Below are 19,328 nucleotides of genomic sequence, written 5' to 3' on the forward strand. Positions count from 1 at the left end.
GAAGAATGCACCCCTGATCTCTTGTGGGGAAGTTTAAAATTAAGGCTTCGCATCTGCTACCAGTAGTAGCAACACTACAACTATCACTAAAGATGAGCAAAGGTATTGAAACTACTGACTGTATCTCTAAGTTGAAAGGCCAATGAGGAACACAAAATGCCAACACTACATGCTTCATTTATCATATAAATTTGTTTGACAATTTCATGCCAAAGAATGGTATAGAATACATTAGTTATCAATGGCAGAAACTTTAGCTAGTTCAGTGACACTGGATGACTCTATCCAATACTTACCTGATGACACAGAATACAAAACCGATGTCTTAGCAAGTGAAGACTACACCCAGACTGTGTTAATTGGGTGATCCTGAAGCCAAAGTACAATATCGGGAGAAGACTTCCAGGTGTCATGGTTGACAGGATGCCTTCTGGTGTTTCTACATTGTTACAACTGCTACCAATCAAGTCTTCACAGCCATTTTCCAGTACAATGAACAATGGACATGTTTTCGAGACAGTTTGAATCTTCTATTGAGGCAGACCCAAACTTGAGAACATGTATTTTTTTGATGGTATCTGGAGGAGGAACCAAGGACTTTGGTACAAGGCATTGCTGTAACTGCAACTGTAATGAGCAAACCGAGGAAATTATATTCGCACATTATACACAATATAAAAGCAAACTACCAGAATGGTTTTTCAGGAAAACAGAACAGTAATAGAAAGCATATTCTACATCAAGACCATCAATGAAAACATAAGGGAATACAACACGAGTATCCATTAGCTGTTCACAGACTTTCAGAAGGCCTACGATTCAGTGGACAGAGATATAATATGGGAAATCATGACAGAATGCAGAACCTCCAAGAAATTCACCAGCTTGGTCAAAATATGTATGAAGAAAGCAGTAAGCTAAGGGATCTACTGTGCCTTGATGTCAGACTGTTTTGAGAACAAAGCTGGAGTGAATCAAAGTGATGCTCTAGCCCTACTTACCTTCAACCTTGTCATGGAAAACCTGGTAATAGAAACCAAACGAGCAACAAATGAAAACATCACTAATACACAACAAAACATAGTGGCCTAAGCAGATGACGCAGTTTTAATAGGAAATAACAATGGTGAAACTGCAACACTGTTCAAAAAGCCAAATGAAACCATCATACAAATAAGTTTAAAAATTAATAAAGAAAAAATAGAATGTGTGATCATAAGAAAGGACAATATGTCTACAGGACAGTGTAAGAAACTTCATATAGAAAACTACACTTTGAAAAACACATTCAACTTAAATATCTTTGTGTAAATATAAATGATTGCAATAGACAACAATTCAAATACCAAACTAGAATATGGAATGCGAACAAAGTTTACTTTTCCCTCCAAAAACTTCTGTCCTCCAAACTCTTGATCAGGAAGACCAAGTGAACAGCATAATCATCTGGTCAGTACTGCTATGCAGAGCCAAAGCATGGAACATGGCCAAAAAAGAAGAGCAGCAGCTTTCAGTCTTTGAAATTAAAGTGCATAGAAAAATCTATGGGCAAACATTTGACCAAGCAACACGAAGATGGGTTTTGAAATCCAACGAAGAACTAGTTAAGCTAGCTGACCAACCCTTTGTAGTGAACAGTGGCAAAGCGAGATGTTTGCAATAGGCAGGCCATGTTGTCAGAGTGGACCATCGTGGAATAATTTCTCAGATATATGACAAGAAGGTGGAAGAGTCATGACCCCCTAGAAGACCAAGAAGCAGATGGCAAGATGAAGTGACCTCAGGCTGTAAAGTGCTAGGTATCACCAAATGGGAAAAAGCAGCACAAGACATGAAGAAATGGAGGCAGATAGTGAAAGCAGCATGGGGTCGTCATGGCCAAAAGAAGCCAATGGAGTGAGGGTGATTGTTATGATGACGGAAACAGAGTTATCCAGACACATATTGCCTGTCTGGAAGACATCAAACTTGTAAAATTTGATTCCTCATAATCTCTTAAATTAACATTTATTGAATGTAATAAGAGGATTCAGCTCTGCCGTCACTAAGGGAAAATACAGAGACTTATGGTCGAGTCTTAGTTTCGAAGATACTTCGTGCTTTCCCAGGAGACAAATGTCAATGCTGGATAACTCAAACAAAGAGGGACGATCATCAGAAGGAAACATCGTGAACTTGACGGAATTCCTGTTAGAACAGGTTCATGCAGACCTGACTTCACAAAAGATTCATAGGGAATTCTGCAGATTAACCAACATTGAACCCTAGAAGACAAGTCAAAGCTGGTAATTCAAAGAAAGAAGGCCAATTGTCAGAAGGAAACATCCTGAAACTGATGGAATCCTTGTTAGAAGATGATGTGGACCTCACTATGCAAAATATTTGTGGGGAAATTTGCAGAGTAACTAACATTGTAGTACCTACACATCAGCCCTCAACGTTCGATCTAAGCCAAGACATACAGCACACAGGTCCCTATGGAAGGTAGAAGCCAACTGTGTGTTCTACGAACAGCAAGGTTACTGAGTGCAAGTCTGTGAGGACATTCATGACCATCCCAAGAGTTTGAGATCCAGCAATATGCGCTTTCTTTGCCTTGAACACAGTAACATACTGAAGGTCAGGCTCTCTTTCCAGGGGAAAGCCCTTTTCACATGCACCAAATACAGCTCGACACTTGATGCACCTTTACCTGGAATCAGTTAAGCCTCTGTGTAGGTTCTTTAAATGAACTACTCATATAAATAAATTTTTGTACGATTCCCGTGTGGCAAAGATGTCATAGGAAGGTATGATCATATCTATGCTGCCAAAAAATTGAAGAATGAAACTATCAGTTTTTTTATGGGCCTCATTTGCTTTTTTCCCCCACCAATCTCGGTGTCTGTTGTCTTTGGAGCTGGTGTGAGAACGACACATGGACTTGCATTTTTAAATGGAGCCTTTCAGAGATGGAAGTTGACACGAAGAGACAGCACCCACATCCACGCCGGTATTGTTGTACATCATTGGGAAGTAAAGGTAAATATGAAGCCCTACACCAAAGCTAAAAGGAATTAACATTTATTCAATGTTCCAGAACTGCAACAACATTCTTAACACATATGGATCCATACCGGAGCGCGTTTTCTGGGCAGACAATTTTTGTGCGGCTAAACGATAATTACTACTGATCTCGACAATCCACACTCTCTCTCTCTCTCTCACACAAACGACTATATCTGGTGACATACAGTATGACGTCATCATCAGGAAAGAGTTAGCACGTTTGTAATAATTTAAAATAATTATATAATTTTGTAAATTTTCTATTAAAATAATTGTCGTCTTTCTCTGTTTCACGAATGGGATACTATGATATTGGAATGAGGATGGAAATCACATGCTGGCAACAGTTAAAACATAATCAATTGGAGAATTCCAGGAGGAGTGAGAAAGCCAATGACATGGTAGGAAAATTCATGATCTATTGCGTGCATGACTGTGCCTAACAGTGTCTCTGCTATTGGTGATCATAGTACCTTTCCTAATCCAATTCCCAAATTGAAGCATTCTCGTAAAATAAGTAGACATTTGGACAGAAAATTAATTTTAGGGAGAGAAATGGGTGCATACAACTGAGTTACCCTGACAATGTATTTTGATATATGTTAGTGAGTCATCCCTGAACAGGTTTCTTAGTGGTATTCTATTACAAACAGAATTCATTTTCAAAAGTATTCAACTATTTTGTCATTTTGTAAAAGTATCAAAAAATGAGTATACACAATAGACACACTGTTGACAGTCCACGGCCAGATACCCAGGCACAAGACATCTCCGAAACGGACGTGGCAACACATGAAATCGAAAATTTCACTTGCTGTGACGACAGCCAAATGCATTTTTCAATTAACCGAGACAGAGATGATGATAAAATTATCATTTGAAATGATAGAACGATGACAGTAGTTGAGACAAGAGCACAATTTTCACCATGGAATATTTTTTCGCCTGTCGAAAATGTAATGTGAGGCAGCATGGACTTGTTAAATCATTCTTTGCCTGCCACACTTACGCCTAATTGAAACGTGATTGGACAGGGTGCACTGTGCACACCAGAAACCACAATCACGATGCAAACATTACAACAGTTATTTAAACATAGCTTTAGTGATTTTAAGAACAAGTTTAAGGAAGAGCAAAAACAAACACCCAAACGAAGTATTGATGAAAAATGTAATGAGTTTTCAAAACAACAGACAGAGACACAAAGGGAATTATTTGAACAACAAAAGCAAACTCTTGATGGTTTCAGCACTGACATAACACAACAGTTCAATGACTTGGCAAAAGATTTGCATGCTGATCTTTCAAATGAATTACCATATAAACTTGTAAGTATGGGGGAAGACCTAAAACATAATTTCTCAGTGACTTGTCACACGACATAGATAATTTAAGACAAAAAGTGTCATCAGTAGGCAAGACACAAGAACGGTTTGCGGAAAAGGTGAAGGAGGTGTCTGAGGCTCAGACAAAAATGCAGCAGGAGCAGTCACAAATGTGTCACAATATAAATATACTCGCAGGTCATTGACGGGTTGCAAACAATGAACAAACGTCTATTTGAACGGGTTTAACACCTGTCACTGCTACTAGGTAGCACAAATAAAGGATAGAGCCGAGGCTGGTATTCTAGACTAAGGCAGTACTCTGGTGTAGAAGATAGTCCATGAACACAAGGGTTATGCAGATGTGATCAAGGAAGCAATGAAGGTAGAGAAGGCAGAACTAAGAGCTGACATAGATCAGAGGTTGAAAGCAGTGGAGGAAAAATCACAGACTAACATCAATGGTAATACTGAAAAGGAAAGGGAACATTCAACTCCAAGCTATCAGGTGTCCACAGACAGGATCAATAATCCGAACATCTATCCACACTTGAGCCCTATCCTGTCAGGTGAAATAGACTGCAACTATAACATGCAGCAAGTGCTGCCGACTCCTGTACCTGTTGCGCAGAGGTTTTCGGAATATGATCCGATACATCAGAACAATGCCACGCCGCCGGCAATGGACAGTGCTGCATGCCTTTCTATTTTGCTCAGGAATGGAGGCTTATTACGACACAGGCAGTTTCCGATTTCTTTTTCAGAAGGTAAGCGAACAAACAAAGTCATGTTAATGAAAACCTTCTGGAACATTTTCCCAAGGAATTGGACCAAAGCACAGAAGATACACTTAGTGATAGGCTATACACACCTACGAACAGTTTGAAAGGGCCTTCCTAGAAAAATTCTGTACAAGAGAGATTGAGGTGCAAAATGTTTAATCCAGTGCCATTCAACCAGTGAACACTAAAGGTTCACTTCGAGAAGTACATAAATGAAACCCATTACTGGACAAACCCGATAGCACACCTAGAGTTCACAAAATTCTGAAATGCCGACTACCAGCTAACATTCGTGAGAAATGAGTTACCACTACTGAGCATGGTATAGAGAATTTGCTCTCAGTTTTCGATTCCATTGATCTTATCTACAAAGAGAGACATGCACAACCACAATGTGACAGCACATAGGCAGATCCCACACGAACCAACAAACAACACGATGGGAGTAGCAATAACAACCAACTCAGTTGGAAGCCATATCCCCCTTGCAGCAGTATCAAGAGGAACCAATTGGGTAACAGAAAGGGGAAAAAATTCAAGCGAAGAGACAAAAGTAAAACAGGACAATTTCAATTGATCAGGATTTAATGGCCACAGAGGTTATAGGCAGAAAATGTACAATGTGCCACCGACCGTGGTCAATGACCAGAACAGCAGACATTGTGTCTGTGTATGTGCGGTTGGATATGGGTGGGTGTGCGAGTGTATACCCGTCCTTTTTTCCCCCTAAGGTAAGTCTTTCCGCTCCCGGGATTGGAATGACTCCTTACCCTCTCCCTTAAAACCCACATCCTTTCGTCTTTCCCTCTCCTTCCCTCTTTCCTGATGAAGCAACCGTTGGTTGCCAAAGCTTGAATTTTGTGTGTATGTTTGTGTTTGTTTGTGTGTCTATCGACCTGCCAGCGCTTTCGTTTGGTAAGTCACATCATCTTTGTTTTTAGATATATTTTTCCCACGTGGAATGTTCCCCTATGTGTGTGTGTGTGTGTGTGTGTGTGTGTGTGTAGGGAAAAAAGCTGCAGTACACCAGATGTATGAAAGGGTTGAAATTAGGTCTTGTTCTACCACATGAAAAGGGATCAGACCAAGCATTACAAGTCCATGTGACTGAGAAGAGTGCTAAGCAATAGTTATTACAGTACATTTGCATATGAACACAAGCTGTCTCAACATTGTTTTACACATGGACCTTAGCACAATTCCCGTAGGACATATTCATGCATGACAGGATACACAAGAGTGATACCCTGTAGCAAAGGAAGTATTAGTCACCAGCACTGAAGTGCACTGTTTACAGTTGACGATGACACCTGTATAGCACAATACTGTACTGCTGGAACATATCAGTAGATAGTAAACACGAAGTGAATTCACACGAACAGATAGTCATAAAATGATGTACTCAATAGTTCTCCCGTGATGAATGAACGATTGCAGTCGTAGAGTACAAATGAACACTTCTTCCTGCCTGTAACACTTCCTGTGGACCAACAGACACATCCTAGTAAAGTTGACAGAGGTGTAGCTAAGCATTGTTATGAAGGCATGTCGCAGTTTTATGTTATGAAGCTTTCCTTCCTCCGCATCTAACGATGGATACTCTTGTCAGGTGTGGTGTATGAACACAAAACTTACACACGTTGTGTGATAATGTTGTATGCAAATATTTTGTCAACACTGAAAAAGAGTTAGAAAAAATGAGAAGCTGTACAATGTTAATGTAAGATGAGAATATGAATACAGATTGCTCACAAATGAACATTCAAAAGGGTAATGTCCGAGAGCAAAATGTGATTAAAATGATAATGTAAACAGAAAAATGTTATGTGACATAAAATCACAAGAAATGTACGTAATATTAACTGTCTTGTATGTATAATTTCTGTACAGTGTTTATGTAAATTTTTGTATAATATTTATGTAAATGTACATGCCATATGAAAATGTAAGTGCGGTGTAAGAAATTATTAATCTTAAAATATATCTTAAAATGTACATACTTAGGTTATTGTGACAATCATGAAATGTGAAAACTAAGATGCAATGTAAAGCTGAATATGTTTTCCAGGAATTCATATGCAGTCTAATAAATGGACAATTTGTGAAGTTTGAAACTTGCAAATCCGTGTCTGTTCCTGTGAAAAGCATGTGCCAGTACTGGGCAGGAAAGGTTATTTATATCCTCAGTGGACTTGGATATCAGCAAGACATTCTAAAACAGAGAGGGCGTGGAAACGAATAAAGACATTGGAGACTTACCTGGAACCCATTCAAGTGTCTTTGGGATGCCGATAGGGTGAGCCTGATTCAAGCACTGAAACATATGCATTACAACAGGAACAAATGCCTGAGCCATAAACGATGAACCTCCTCGCCAGAGCATCGATGGTTCCACTATGTACAAGCCTCAGCACACTATGTTCCAGCAATGGGATAAACACTTTTATTGACTTTGGGTAAATAAGTCAAATTGTAGCACACTCGTAGACAGCTCAACTTGCGTTAACAAACTGAAGTTTGCATGCAGCATACATCATGTGAGGGCATGCGCTGGACAATGCCGCAATAGCAGTGGTTACATTCCAGTAACCAAACTACAAGACTCTGAAATCAAACACACTTGTCGATAGATATAACCTTTCATTTTCATTTTATTTATTTTTTGTTTGTAAATAGTAGTAGTAGTAATAATATATTTTATGGCATGAGATGTTCCAGGAGTAAACGAGGTAAGATTGGCCACGAATAAAGCTTTCAGTACTCTGAAACGCCAAGAGTAAAATAAATAAATAAATAAAAAATTAAAAAAAATATGTAATGTACCACCATTGTATACTGAGGCCCAGAGATATGGATCACGTCAGTACACTGTGGGGGCAGCTGTGTAGACTCTCTAAATGACCTACACATATAAATAAACATTCATGCCATCCCTGTGTGGCAATGATATTGTAGGGAGGTATAATTATATCTATACTGACAGATAACTGAAGAACAAAACTATCAATTTTGTGTATGGCTCATTTGCCCCCCCCCCCCCCCCCCCCCTCACCGATCTCAGTGTTTGCTGGTCTTCTGAGCTGGTGGGAGAAAGACGCATGTAATTTCTTTGTCTCAGTATTGTGTTAAGTAAAAATTATAATATGCGGAAGTCCCAAGCTTTCTTTCCACTACCAAGCTACATCCTAATTTCCTTTTCCCAATGATGTGACCAGGACTTGCATTTTTGAATGGAGCTATTCAGAGACGAATTGACACGAAGAGAGTATCGCAGCCGCAGTCATGCACGCACTGTTGTACATCATTGGGGAGAAAAGATGCATTCAAAGCCCCCACCAAAACTAAAAGAAATTAATATTTATCCAATGTTCCAGAACTGCCACAATGTTCTTAGCACGAACACATCTATACCTATGCATGTCTCTGAGCAGGCAATTTGTGATGTAGCTAAACATAATTACTACAGATCTGATATTTTTTTTTTGTCATCAGTCTACCGGCTGGTTTGATGCGGCCCGCCACGAATTCCTTTCCTGTGCTAACCTCTTCATCTCAGAGCAGTACTTGCAACCTACGTCCTCAATTATTTGCTTGACGTATTCCAATCTCTGTCTTCCTCTACAGTTTTTGCCCTCTACAGCTCCCTTTAGTACCATGGAAGTCATTCCCTCATGTCTTAGCAGATGTCCTATCATCCTGTCCCTTCTCCTTATCAGTGTTTTCCACATATTCCTTTCCTCTCCGATTCTGCGTAGAACCTCCTCATTCCTTACCTTATCAGTCCACCTAATTTTCAACATGCGTCTATAGCACCACATCTCAAATGCTTCGATTCTCTTCTGTTACGGTTTTCCCACAGTCCATGTTTCACTACCATACAATGCTGTACGCCAGACATACATCCTCAGAAATTTCTTCCTCAAATTAAGGCCGGTATTTGATATTAGTAGACTTCTCTTGGCCAGAAATGCCTTTTTTTTGCCATAGCGAGTCTGCTTTTGATGTCCTCCTTGCTCCGTCCGTCATTGGTTCAAATGGCTCTGAGCACTATGGGACTCAACTGCTGAGGTCATTAGTCCCCTAGAACTTAGAACTAGTTAAACCTAACTAACCTAAGGACATCACAAACATCAATGCCCGAGGCAGGATTCGAACCTGTGACTGTTGCGGTCTTGCGGTTCCAGACTGCAGCGCCTTTAACAGCTCGGCCACTTCGGCCGGCACCGTCATTGGTTATTTTACTACCTACGTAGCAGAATTCCTTAACTTCATTGACTTCGTGACCATCAATCCTGATGTTAAGTTTCTCACTGTTCTCATTTCTACTACTTCTCATTACCTTCGTCTTTCTCCGATTTACTCTCAAACCATACTGTGTACTCATTAGACTGTTCATTCTGTTCAGCAGATCATTTAATTCTTCTTCACTTTCACTCAGGATAGCAATGTCATCAGCGAATCGTATCATTGATATCCTTTCATCTGATAGTCTGATAGTCCACATTATCTCTCTCCGCAACCACTATACCTGTAATAGTACTTGATTACAATACGAAAAAAGGGAGGAAAACAAGAAGATGGGCTATGGTGGTTTACTTTAGACACCTCAATATTGCTAGTATGAACCCGTACAAAATTTATACAATCAGTATCGCTAGAGCCAGTAATTACAGAAAAAGACTTGATCTCAGTGAACTTGGTCAAATGTTGGTGGAACCAAACTTCTGAAACCAAGCAATGAACTGGTGGCTTCTGAAAGATATACAACTTTTCCTTTCTAAATACAAGAGACTCTCAGTTGTCCCACCTAATACCACCTCAGCAGTTCATAGTGGAATTTGTTACTTATGAGGGTGCCAGAAAAATTATGGAACAAGCCTTACCTGGGAAAAATGCTCACACAAAGTTTGCAAAAAAACATAGTAAATTATCAGTGATTTGCAGCAGATTCTTGGGAGACAAAGAAAGTTAAGATGATAAGAAAATGAACACTGGGATACATTCTATGTGATGATATCTTTCAGTTTTGTGTTTTTTAAAAGAAAATGACAACTTGAAATGTATATTGCTTTAAAAAAAAAAAAAAAAAAAAAAAACACACGAGAGAAAGAAAAGTTTGAGCTCAATGAGAAACTTTTCTCTAGTTACCAAATTATTAATCTTAAGAGTCCCATTTCAAGTTTTTGTATGTGTTTCATGATATTTGCTTCAATTTTTATTCAGATTGATCAAGATATATGCATTACCTCATTAATTTCTTTAAGAGGTACTTTCTTAATTTGTGTGCTAAATACAATGTTGAGTTTATTTTTCCTTGTAGTTTGTGTCTTAAGGTAATGTATTGCTTTTGTATTCAGTATATACTGCTTGTCTACATTAGTGCGTTCTTCACATGTAATCCTTCCCTACAAACAAATATTAATGAAATATTGCTTTATGAGAATTGAAAAGTGAAGATCTCACGATGCAGACAATTTGGCACCACACAGACTCCCCTGCAACTAAGTTTATGTGGGTTCCCAGGGGGTTAAATAAGGCCGAGAGAGAGTCCCACACACGGTCACCCTCGTTACTGCTGATAGAAGACACTTTACCAGGCCTGCCCAGCTGGTCATACCAGTGGAGGCAGACCACAGTGGGGAGGATGTAGGGGAACATTAAATGCTATCTCTGTATTTGTATCAGTACTTTCGCATTTGTAACTATACGCTCTATGCGACTATTACAGTGTGTAAGTTCTGTGTAAATAAAGCTGACTACATCAAATAATCGAAGGCCCACGTTGGAATATCAACAATATTATAAAAAGGATAGATAGCTACTCACTGTAAAGATGACACATTTAGTTGCTGGCAGACACAATGAAAAGACTGGACAGAGACAGTGGTCATGTGTAAGAGGTGTGCCTGCTTGTGTGAATGTGTGTGTTTTTCTTTCTTTTTTGAAGAAGACTATGGCTGAAAACTGTGTGTAACAGTCTCTTCATTGTGTCTGTCCCCAACTCAACATGTCATTTTTATGGTGAGTAGTATATATCCTTCTCATAACATTGTAGTATATTGACTTTTTAATTTCTCCAGCATACTATGTTTTAGGTTCTTCTGTATTTTTGTTGAGTTCTTAATTAGTAGGAACATACACAGGCTATTTTACAAATCAATTTCACCAGCGATAAGTGTGTGGCTATATTCTAATTATGTCCCATTAAAATCTGACATACTCTCTGCAAAAACCTGGTACTGCTACATTTACCTTTGCTGTTACACTTCCCACTTTTTTCTCTTTGTTGTAAAATGTAGCTTGCTCTGTTTATTCAGCTAGTTGGTAGCAGATACCATTCTTAATGGAGTCACTTCACCATAAGTGTAGTCAGCAACTGGAAAACCACAAGGTTGTGTGGAAAGGGCATATGTAAATGATATGGCAAAGTTTGTAGTCCTACGCCGCAGTGTGCTGATGGCAAAGGGAGAGAGATAAAAGACTGAAACAAAAGCTACAGAATTTGTCACGTGTTTGCCAGTGGGACAATATAACAGAAATACCCGATGACCAGCAGTGAGAGACATTACAACGAAGGCCTCGTGCACTGCAGAGAGCCTTATTCACAAAATTTCAAATGCCTATGTTCCAAAATGAGTCAAGAAACATACTATTTCCTCTAACAAACATGTCATGTATTGACCACAGTGGCAAAACTAGAGAAATTTCGGCTCATACAGAGGGCACTTACTGTTCCTTTCAAAAATAGAATAGGAAGGAAAGTGGGGGTGAAAAATGATACTGGTACACTGTGTAATCTCAGTCACACAGCTCAATCACATAGCTTTTTGAGTACAGATGTAGGCGTAGATGGTGTCCATGTAGACCTGCACTTCTATTGTCCTGCTGGTAAGAAGTATCTTGCAGTCACAAAATTATCTTTGCTGACCTCTAAAACCTAAGATCCTGTTTTCTTCTTTGTTAATCTTCGTATCTTCTCTCTATTATCCTGTATGTAGCAGATGGTTGTGTTTCTTTTCTTATATTTCCTCTCTGTTTCTTGTCACCCAATCTTCTAAAAACTAAAGTAATTATTTATGATACAAACACTTTCATTGGTGACACTTTAGCCTTCACCTCATTCTGCTGAGTACGATTTTTTAAAATCTATTTTTATTTATTTCTGGAGCATTTATATTCAAATTTTTTGTTAATGTTAAAAAACTGCAGATAACTACCACTTATGCAAAATAGCTATTGTAATGGTGCACAATATTTATTTACAAAGTACCACTTTTGACAGAACTTACGAATGAAACAATAATAGCAACGAACTGCTACAGTATTAGTTCCATCAATACGAAAATAGACATCTTCCAGTCAGAATATTAAATTACATGAAGAATTTAATGGTTATGTGGAAGACTTTGCTTAAAGTACTCAAAGTAAGAACAGGATATTTCCAACAAAATTTCCTGGAGACGACACTGTTTTATTCACTACACACCAAGCATTTTATGTGCGAAATATGGCTGTATGGTGACATTTAGTTATGTGTCTTTTTAGTAGAAAAATAGCCACACCGTTATTCAGTTTTTTTCTGAAGCCAAAGTGTCCATCACGTAAATATCACTTACGCATAATTGGCTGTAAACCTTAACAATTTTCCTGTCACATACACTGTAGTTTCTTCAACTTCATCTCAGGCATGAGACAACACACTGTTTCAGTATATGAGTCATGGAGTAGCAAATATTTAAAAAAAAAGCACATATTTTACAAAATATTACAAAACTACTACTTTAATAGGAACTTTCAAATAATCAACAACAATTACCAGTTTGTTTCAAAGGTAAGAGGAAAATATCAAAATCAATTTCACTACAATTTGGGACAAAATATGTATTCAAAATTACAATTATACATTTTCACTGTCAGTCAGTCCAAGTATATCAAAAAACTATTTTAATTACACTACAAAAAAGAAATGGCATACACATTATGAGACGTACACAACGGCAACAAGTGTTTCAACGAATTACAGTTTATATATATAATTTTTTGTTGGTTTTCTCAAGTATGTATTGCACTTTCATTTACCCTAAACACATTTAGTGCTGTTCCAACTTTACAACACATTTAAGCAAAAGCTGTCTATAAGATACATTTCACTTTCGAACACATTTCTTTTTGACAGGCATTGCTTCTTGTTAATACTTGTTTTTACAAACAAACACACACACACACACACACACACACACACACACACACACACACAAAAGAACAACACTTAGCATTTATCCTAGACCTCACTTAGTTACTGAAGTTTTTACGATCAACCACAATGATGTGCTACATCAGTCAATGTCACTAGGGATGAATTACTATATGGTAACAAAAATTTTCAGTAAGCTGATATGAGATCAAAGAACACCACTTTGCTCTTAATATTTCACTGTTTATTGTGTCTAAATGCAGAATGACTTGCTTAATAGTTGTCAGGCTTTATATCAACTAGACATGGATGATTCTGTGTAATAAACTTGAATGACAAATTTAAAGTGATGTGCCTTGGTCCCATTGAGACAACAAGTTTGTGTATTCATGTTATGAGTGTGTGTATTCATTTAACGTAGTATTTATTACAAAATCTGTACAGTGTCTGCTTATTTTACATTTATCTGGAATATACATCACATTTCGTGACAGTGCAATACATTTAAAAATTTTTGTAATTTAGAACTTCTAATTAAAAGTATGAAAATACTGCTCTCTCTTCATTTCACATTAAAATTCTCTACGGTATTCTCATAATGTAAAACTGTGAACAGCACATGCCCGACAACCATAAAGCAAGGAAAAGTGTTAAAGATTCAATAACTTTTCGTAAACAGATTTCTTTGATAATCAGATCAGCTAATTCCTTACACAGCAGGTACATAGTAAAAATGATTATGAGTGACTTATGTGTGATGAAATAAATGCTAAACATAGAGAATGCATCCATCTTTTTATATGTGCCAGACACAACCTGAAATGTACATGCTACTCTATAGTTTAATAAATATATATATATATGAACCTCCTGACTTCCAACAGTTTAAGAGAATGAGTACAAATATACAAGAGAAAACTGATTCTTGTTTATTTAAGGGACTCTTCAGCACATTTTTCTTCCTGAGATTAAAATTATGATCTAATACCACTACGTATTATTCGCTGTTGTGTGCTGCCTACAGTCAGAGGATGGAACCCCTCATTTATAACTGTTTATGCAAATCTAGATACTTTATAAACGTTCTGCAAAAGTGTTAAGTTTACCAGTGGAATGTACATCTATTTTTCATAAATGTTCTGCTCTGAATCAATAACTCTACCCCTTGTTTCACCTGAGTAACAAAACAACCGTAAATCATTATGACAAAAGCCTGTATCACTGAAGTAGATTTTATTTTCACATTATCTTTACTATACAACATTAAAAAATAATTTAAAAGGCTACAAAACAGGAAGCATGCTGGGACTCAAGATATTCAAACTTGCTCTCAACAAACTTATTAATACACAGCATTAGCGTAAATGTTTCAGCAATGTGAGAAACAAAATAAATGAAATGTGCAATATTATTTCCAACAAAACCTTAAGATGTGAAACACTAAACAAATATTAAATATCAGGTACACAAGTGATTCAACTACCAGTCTTCCCAAATGAAGCAGAGCATACTCTACTCAATTTTGAATGAACAAGAACACATGAAATTAAGGAGAATACACAAAAAAATAAAGTTCTGTGACTGCTAAAAAATCAATGAATAATGTCCTTACAAATTTCAGAATGCCGTTTTTACAACAGAAATGGCATATCCCTGGCGAAAATGCAGTAGAGCAAATAATGCACATATTATTACAAGCAAAGAAGAAAGTGAAAAGTAAGCATTGACAAATTTTTGGAGTGCTATTAATCCAACAGGCAAAAAAAAAAAGTAAAGAACTACAGAAATTTGTGAATTCCCCACTTTACTGAAGTGTTGCTGAAACAACTGTAGTATTTCAACTATTATTGTGGCCCTTATTCATCCATTCATATAAAAAATTCAAACCATTGTAATGGTTCAACAGTTAACTGTGGAGTCAGTCATGGAAGTCATGAGGCATGCTCTATAATCTGGAAAAAAGTACCTCCGCAGCACTCAAATCTGAGCTTTAGTTGTACAGGGAAGGGCAAATCAAGAAACTGTTAATTAATCACATGATGCAAGTGAGACACGCACACACATAGACAGACACACATGGAATAAATGCAATTAGTTTCACCCTCCCTGAGTATAAACAAAAGACTATTTTCAACAGCAATATAACAATGACATGCATGTCTCCAAGATACTGTTTGGTGAACTGCTCTGGCTACAATATTTTGTTTCTAAAATTTGCACTGTTATCATAACACTACACAGTATTCATCACAAGATACAACTGCACAACACCGTTTTTCATAAAGTACACTCAATACAAAATAAACAGCTTACTTGGACTAACCCGAATAGTACAAAAAGTATACCACCCATTAAACAAATGAATGTGTCATATGAATTAGCAATACATTCTTTTTTGTTTCTTCTGCAATGCATTATACACAGGTAGAAATAAGAACTACGGAAGGGGTCATTTTTTGTTCACATATTATGTGAATATACAGAGATATTGAAAAGCAGATTCGTAACACAAAACTGTGTTGGTAGTGAAAAAGAAGAAAAATATTCTTAGTGATGCATTAAGTTAAAAAGATATTTACACACATGAAACCTACAGAACAGAAACTGTGAATCTTATAAAAAATATTTTAAAGCATCATACCAATTTTCACCTCACAAGGGAGTCATTACTACAATGGAAACACATACAAAAAAGATTCATATGCAACTTTAACAACTATAATACTGTAGCAATTATCACGTCTAACTTACACACACAAGCGTCTCTGACAAGTGCTGCCACTTATTTCATATTCAGTGTACTTTGGACATCAACACATGCGCGCGCACACAAAATATATGCACTCATGTGCATGTGCACATGCAGGCACACATGCGTGCACATGCTCTCTCTCTCTCTCTCTCTCTCTCTCTCTCTCTCTCTCTCTCTCTCACACACACACACACACACACACACACACACCACTTTGAAACCGTCAATATTTAACAAAAATCCGAAATACTGAATACCACCTTGAGCACAATACCACTTGATAAAAACGCTGTGATGCATGCTAAGATGGTGTGTCAGTCTGAGTCTGAATTGATATACACGGTGACACTAGACCAGGAGATTCTACTGGATGTGGTCCAAGATTTTTAATGTCGGGCACTGCGGCAGCTGAATGATGAGAATTTACCACAAACCCATTATGACTGTGATACGTAGTGAAAACAGCAGGCACAATACCTGGAACTGACAAACCCGCAGTCACTTCGGGCAACTGAACTAGTGTCTGCAGAGCACTGTCATCTATATATGGTTCCATTAAACCATGTGTTTGAGATAATCTTTCCAGTGATTTAACATCTTTGTCCACTGCTTCTAAAGCACGTTCCAGTTCTTCTGTTTCTTCTTTAGTTGGTTCATACTGGCCATTTTTATCTGTTAAAATGCACAATTAAAGATTATTAAATTCTTTTTTAATTTCTTACTTTGGGTAGAAAATATAAAATATTTTGTTATAATTTTCCTAAGAAAAAGGGGAAGAAGGAATATTTCAAATAATTAGGAAGAATAACTTCAAAATACACCATACAAAGATAGGGGCAATTAGGGAGCCAACTATAACATCTTGATGTACAGTGACTCAGTTCTACTATCCGGAAAGGTCATTTGGGTCACTGAAATCCACTAACTGGAGACAACATTAACAAGTTGCTCAACTATTGGTCAAAGGGGTTACTGATGTCTGGTGCTAGTAGTCACTTCACTATAACTAAATGAGATTTAATGTCTCACCAACACTATTTAACTGAATCTGCAACACAGTTATCCATCGGTGTGACAGAAGTACAATTGCTACCTGACACAGTAAATGAAATTTGTGTTCACAAAGTGTAATTTCATAATTAGTGGCACTTTTTCAAATGAGAAAGGTAACATCACTAACTCATGCTTAGAAACTACTGGAGTAGGCTACTGAATGTCAATAATCCACTTCAATTTTTTAAAACAACAACTTGACACACAAAATGAACATAAACCACTTGCAACTGTCTAATTGAATGGTGGGAATATCTTGGGCAGACTGGCAACTGCATCTTACAACTGTAGTAATATTTCCGGGGTAAAATACTGCCAACTTTCAGCCAAGTCATGCTTCTTGATATGTGTCAATGCTGCATGAGTCAAGAACATGAACTTTAAAATGTAACAGAGGTAAGTAGTACAATCATTTTGAATGATACCTTGGACGTGCACACCCACACCCCCGCACGCGCATGACCAACCAGCCCCACCCACATCCACACACACACACACACACACACACACACACACACACACACACACACACGACTTTCCTTATCTACAGGTTGTGTGACAATTCATTTCCTACCAAATATTCCTTACGGCAGTCTAACCGTTTTCTGGTTTTCCAGAAAGAAACCACTTTGAGTCTTACAAAGGATGAGTCATGGTCGGTCATAGCTGATAGCTGCAAATGCACAGAGCAAATATTATGTTAAAATTCAATGAAATAATGGATGGACAACAGAGAGCACTGATTCAGAAAACCAAAGATGGTGCCTGATTGGTAAAATGACAGACTGTCCGATTAAGTCATGTTACAGCATGTTGGAGGAGGGGCTAACCGGTACAACCATTACCGAGATATTATCTTTTACTCTATGCAGTATATATGCTGTCATTAACATTTCTTTGCAACGTGTTACTAGTATGTGCTGTGATATGACTCAATCTGGAAAAGTTAAGACTCTGAGTTGGTATGTGAGGTGTCATGGACAGTATGACTGGTAAGCTTTCTGCACATGAAGTATAGAGATTCTGAGTTCAAATTCCAGTCCAGCAAACAATTTTAGCTTCTGACAGAAATGTTAACCTCGTGCAACCCACAACCTCAGGTTCTTAAGTGGCCCAGAGTTATTTTAAAAAGATAGCATCCCTCATATTCGGATTGTGTGCCAATTCGAAACTTCCAGGCGGATAAAAACCTTTGTCTTACCCAGGTTTGAGTCCCAGTCTTGACATTTCAAATCGGCACACACTCCACTCCTGAGTGAAAGTTCATTCTGGAAACAACCCCCTAGGTTGTGACTAAGCTGCACCTTCCTAATATCCTTTCTTGTAGATAAGGTACTGATGGGCGTGAATCTCTGAGGAAGGGACGGGAGCCATGTTTGGATAGCTCAGGTGACACCCATTTGCCCATGGAAGGCGATGTCCCAGGTTCAAGACCTCATCCAGCACAGAGTTTTAATCTGCCAAGAAGTTTTACCTCTAGTGTCGTTTTTAAATCTATTGTTAGCAATATTTTCCTCAGTCATCATGATTTTATTCCAGTATACACTGAAGGGACTATGCAAGAGGACACTCTTATCTATCAAGTAATTTTTCTTGATGACCACCTCACATGCAAGCAAATTCACAGTCCACAGTGCTACTACCATATGCGATCCTGAAGACATTAGGGTGTATTAAGCAGGACGAAGAGAAGAATTTACTCAACTGCTCCAATTCCTTCAGTGGGTTCCAAGCAATTTCATTAATGTACCCAGCTTCAGATGATACACGACTCTCTTTCTCATATTTATGAGCTGGAAAAGGAAGTAGTAGTCTGCTAGATGTCAAGGCACATATGATGCAAACATGTAATGTGACATGGAGTCTGCTTGGTTTGCTTTTTTCAGCCAATCATGGCTCAATACGTGAGATGTGTCATGCCAACTTCACCGTCATCACAAACAAACAACAGACAGGAGAATTTCTATCATATTTCACGAGTAATATGATAGACTTTTATGGAATCACGTTCAGCTGCTCTGTGAACTCCAACCAAATTATCACAAGTTTGCAAGCTGCCATATGTCCTGTACTGTGATTGGCACACACAAGCAAATTCTCACTGTTTTTCCACTGGAGCTGTAAAATGCTGAGAGAATGTGACATTCACAAAATATCAGTGCACACTAAAAACA

At 37.9% G+C, this 19,328-nt stretch overlaps 1 protein-coding gene across 2 annotated transcripts in view; it reads right to left on the bottom strand.

The window, feature by feature from the left end:
• Window positions 1-12,431: 12,431 nt before the first annotated feature.
• The window catches only part of LOC124612688 (INO80 complex subunit D), a 158,534-nt gene continuing 151,637 nt past the window's right edge, over window positions 12,432-19,328 (bottom strand). For both annotated transcript variants that reach the window (XM_047141023.1, XM_047141024.1), the window contains one exon: window positions 12,432-16,773. In XM_047141023.1, the coding sequence (XP_046996979.1) occupies window positions 16,403-16,773 (371 nt within the window). In that variant the 3' untranslated portion in view covers window positions 12,432-16,402. The remainder of the gene's footprint in view (window positions 16,774-19,328) is intronic.

This window comes from Schistocerca americana, chromosome 4, assembly GCF_021461395.2.
Source record: "Schistocerca americana isolate TAMUIC-IGC-003095 chromosome 4, iqSchAmer2.1, whole genome shotgun sequence".
Classification (NCBI taxonomy): Eukaryota; Metazoa; Arthropoda; class Insecta; order Orthoptera; family Acrididae; genus Schistocerca; species Schistocerca americana.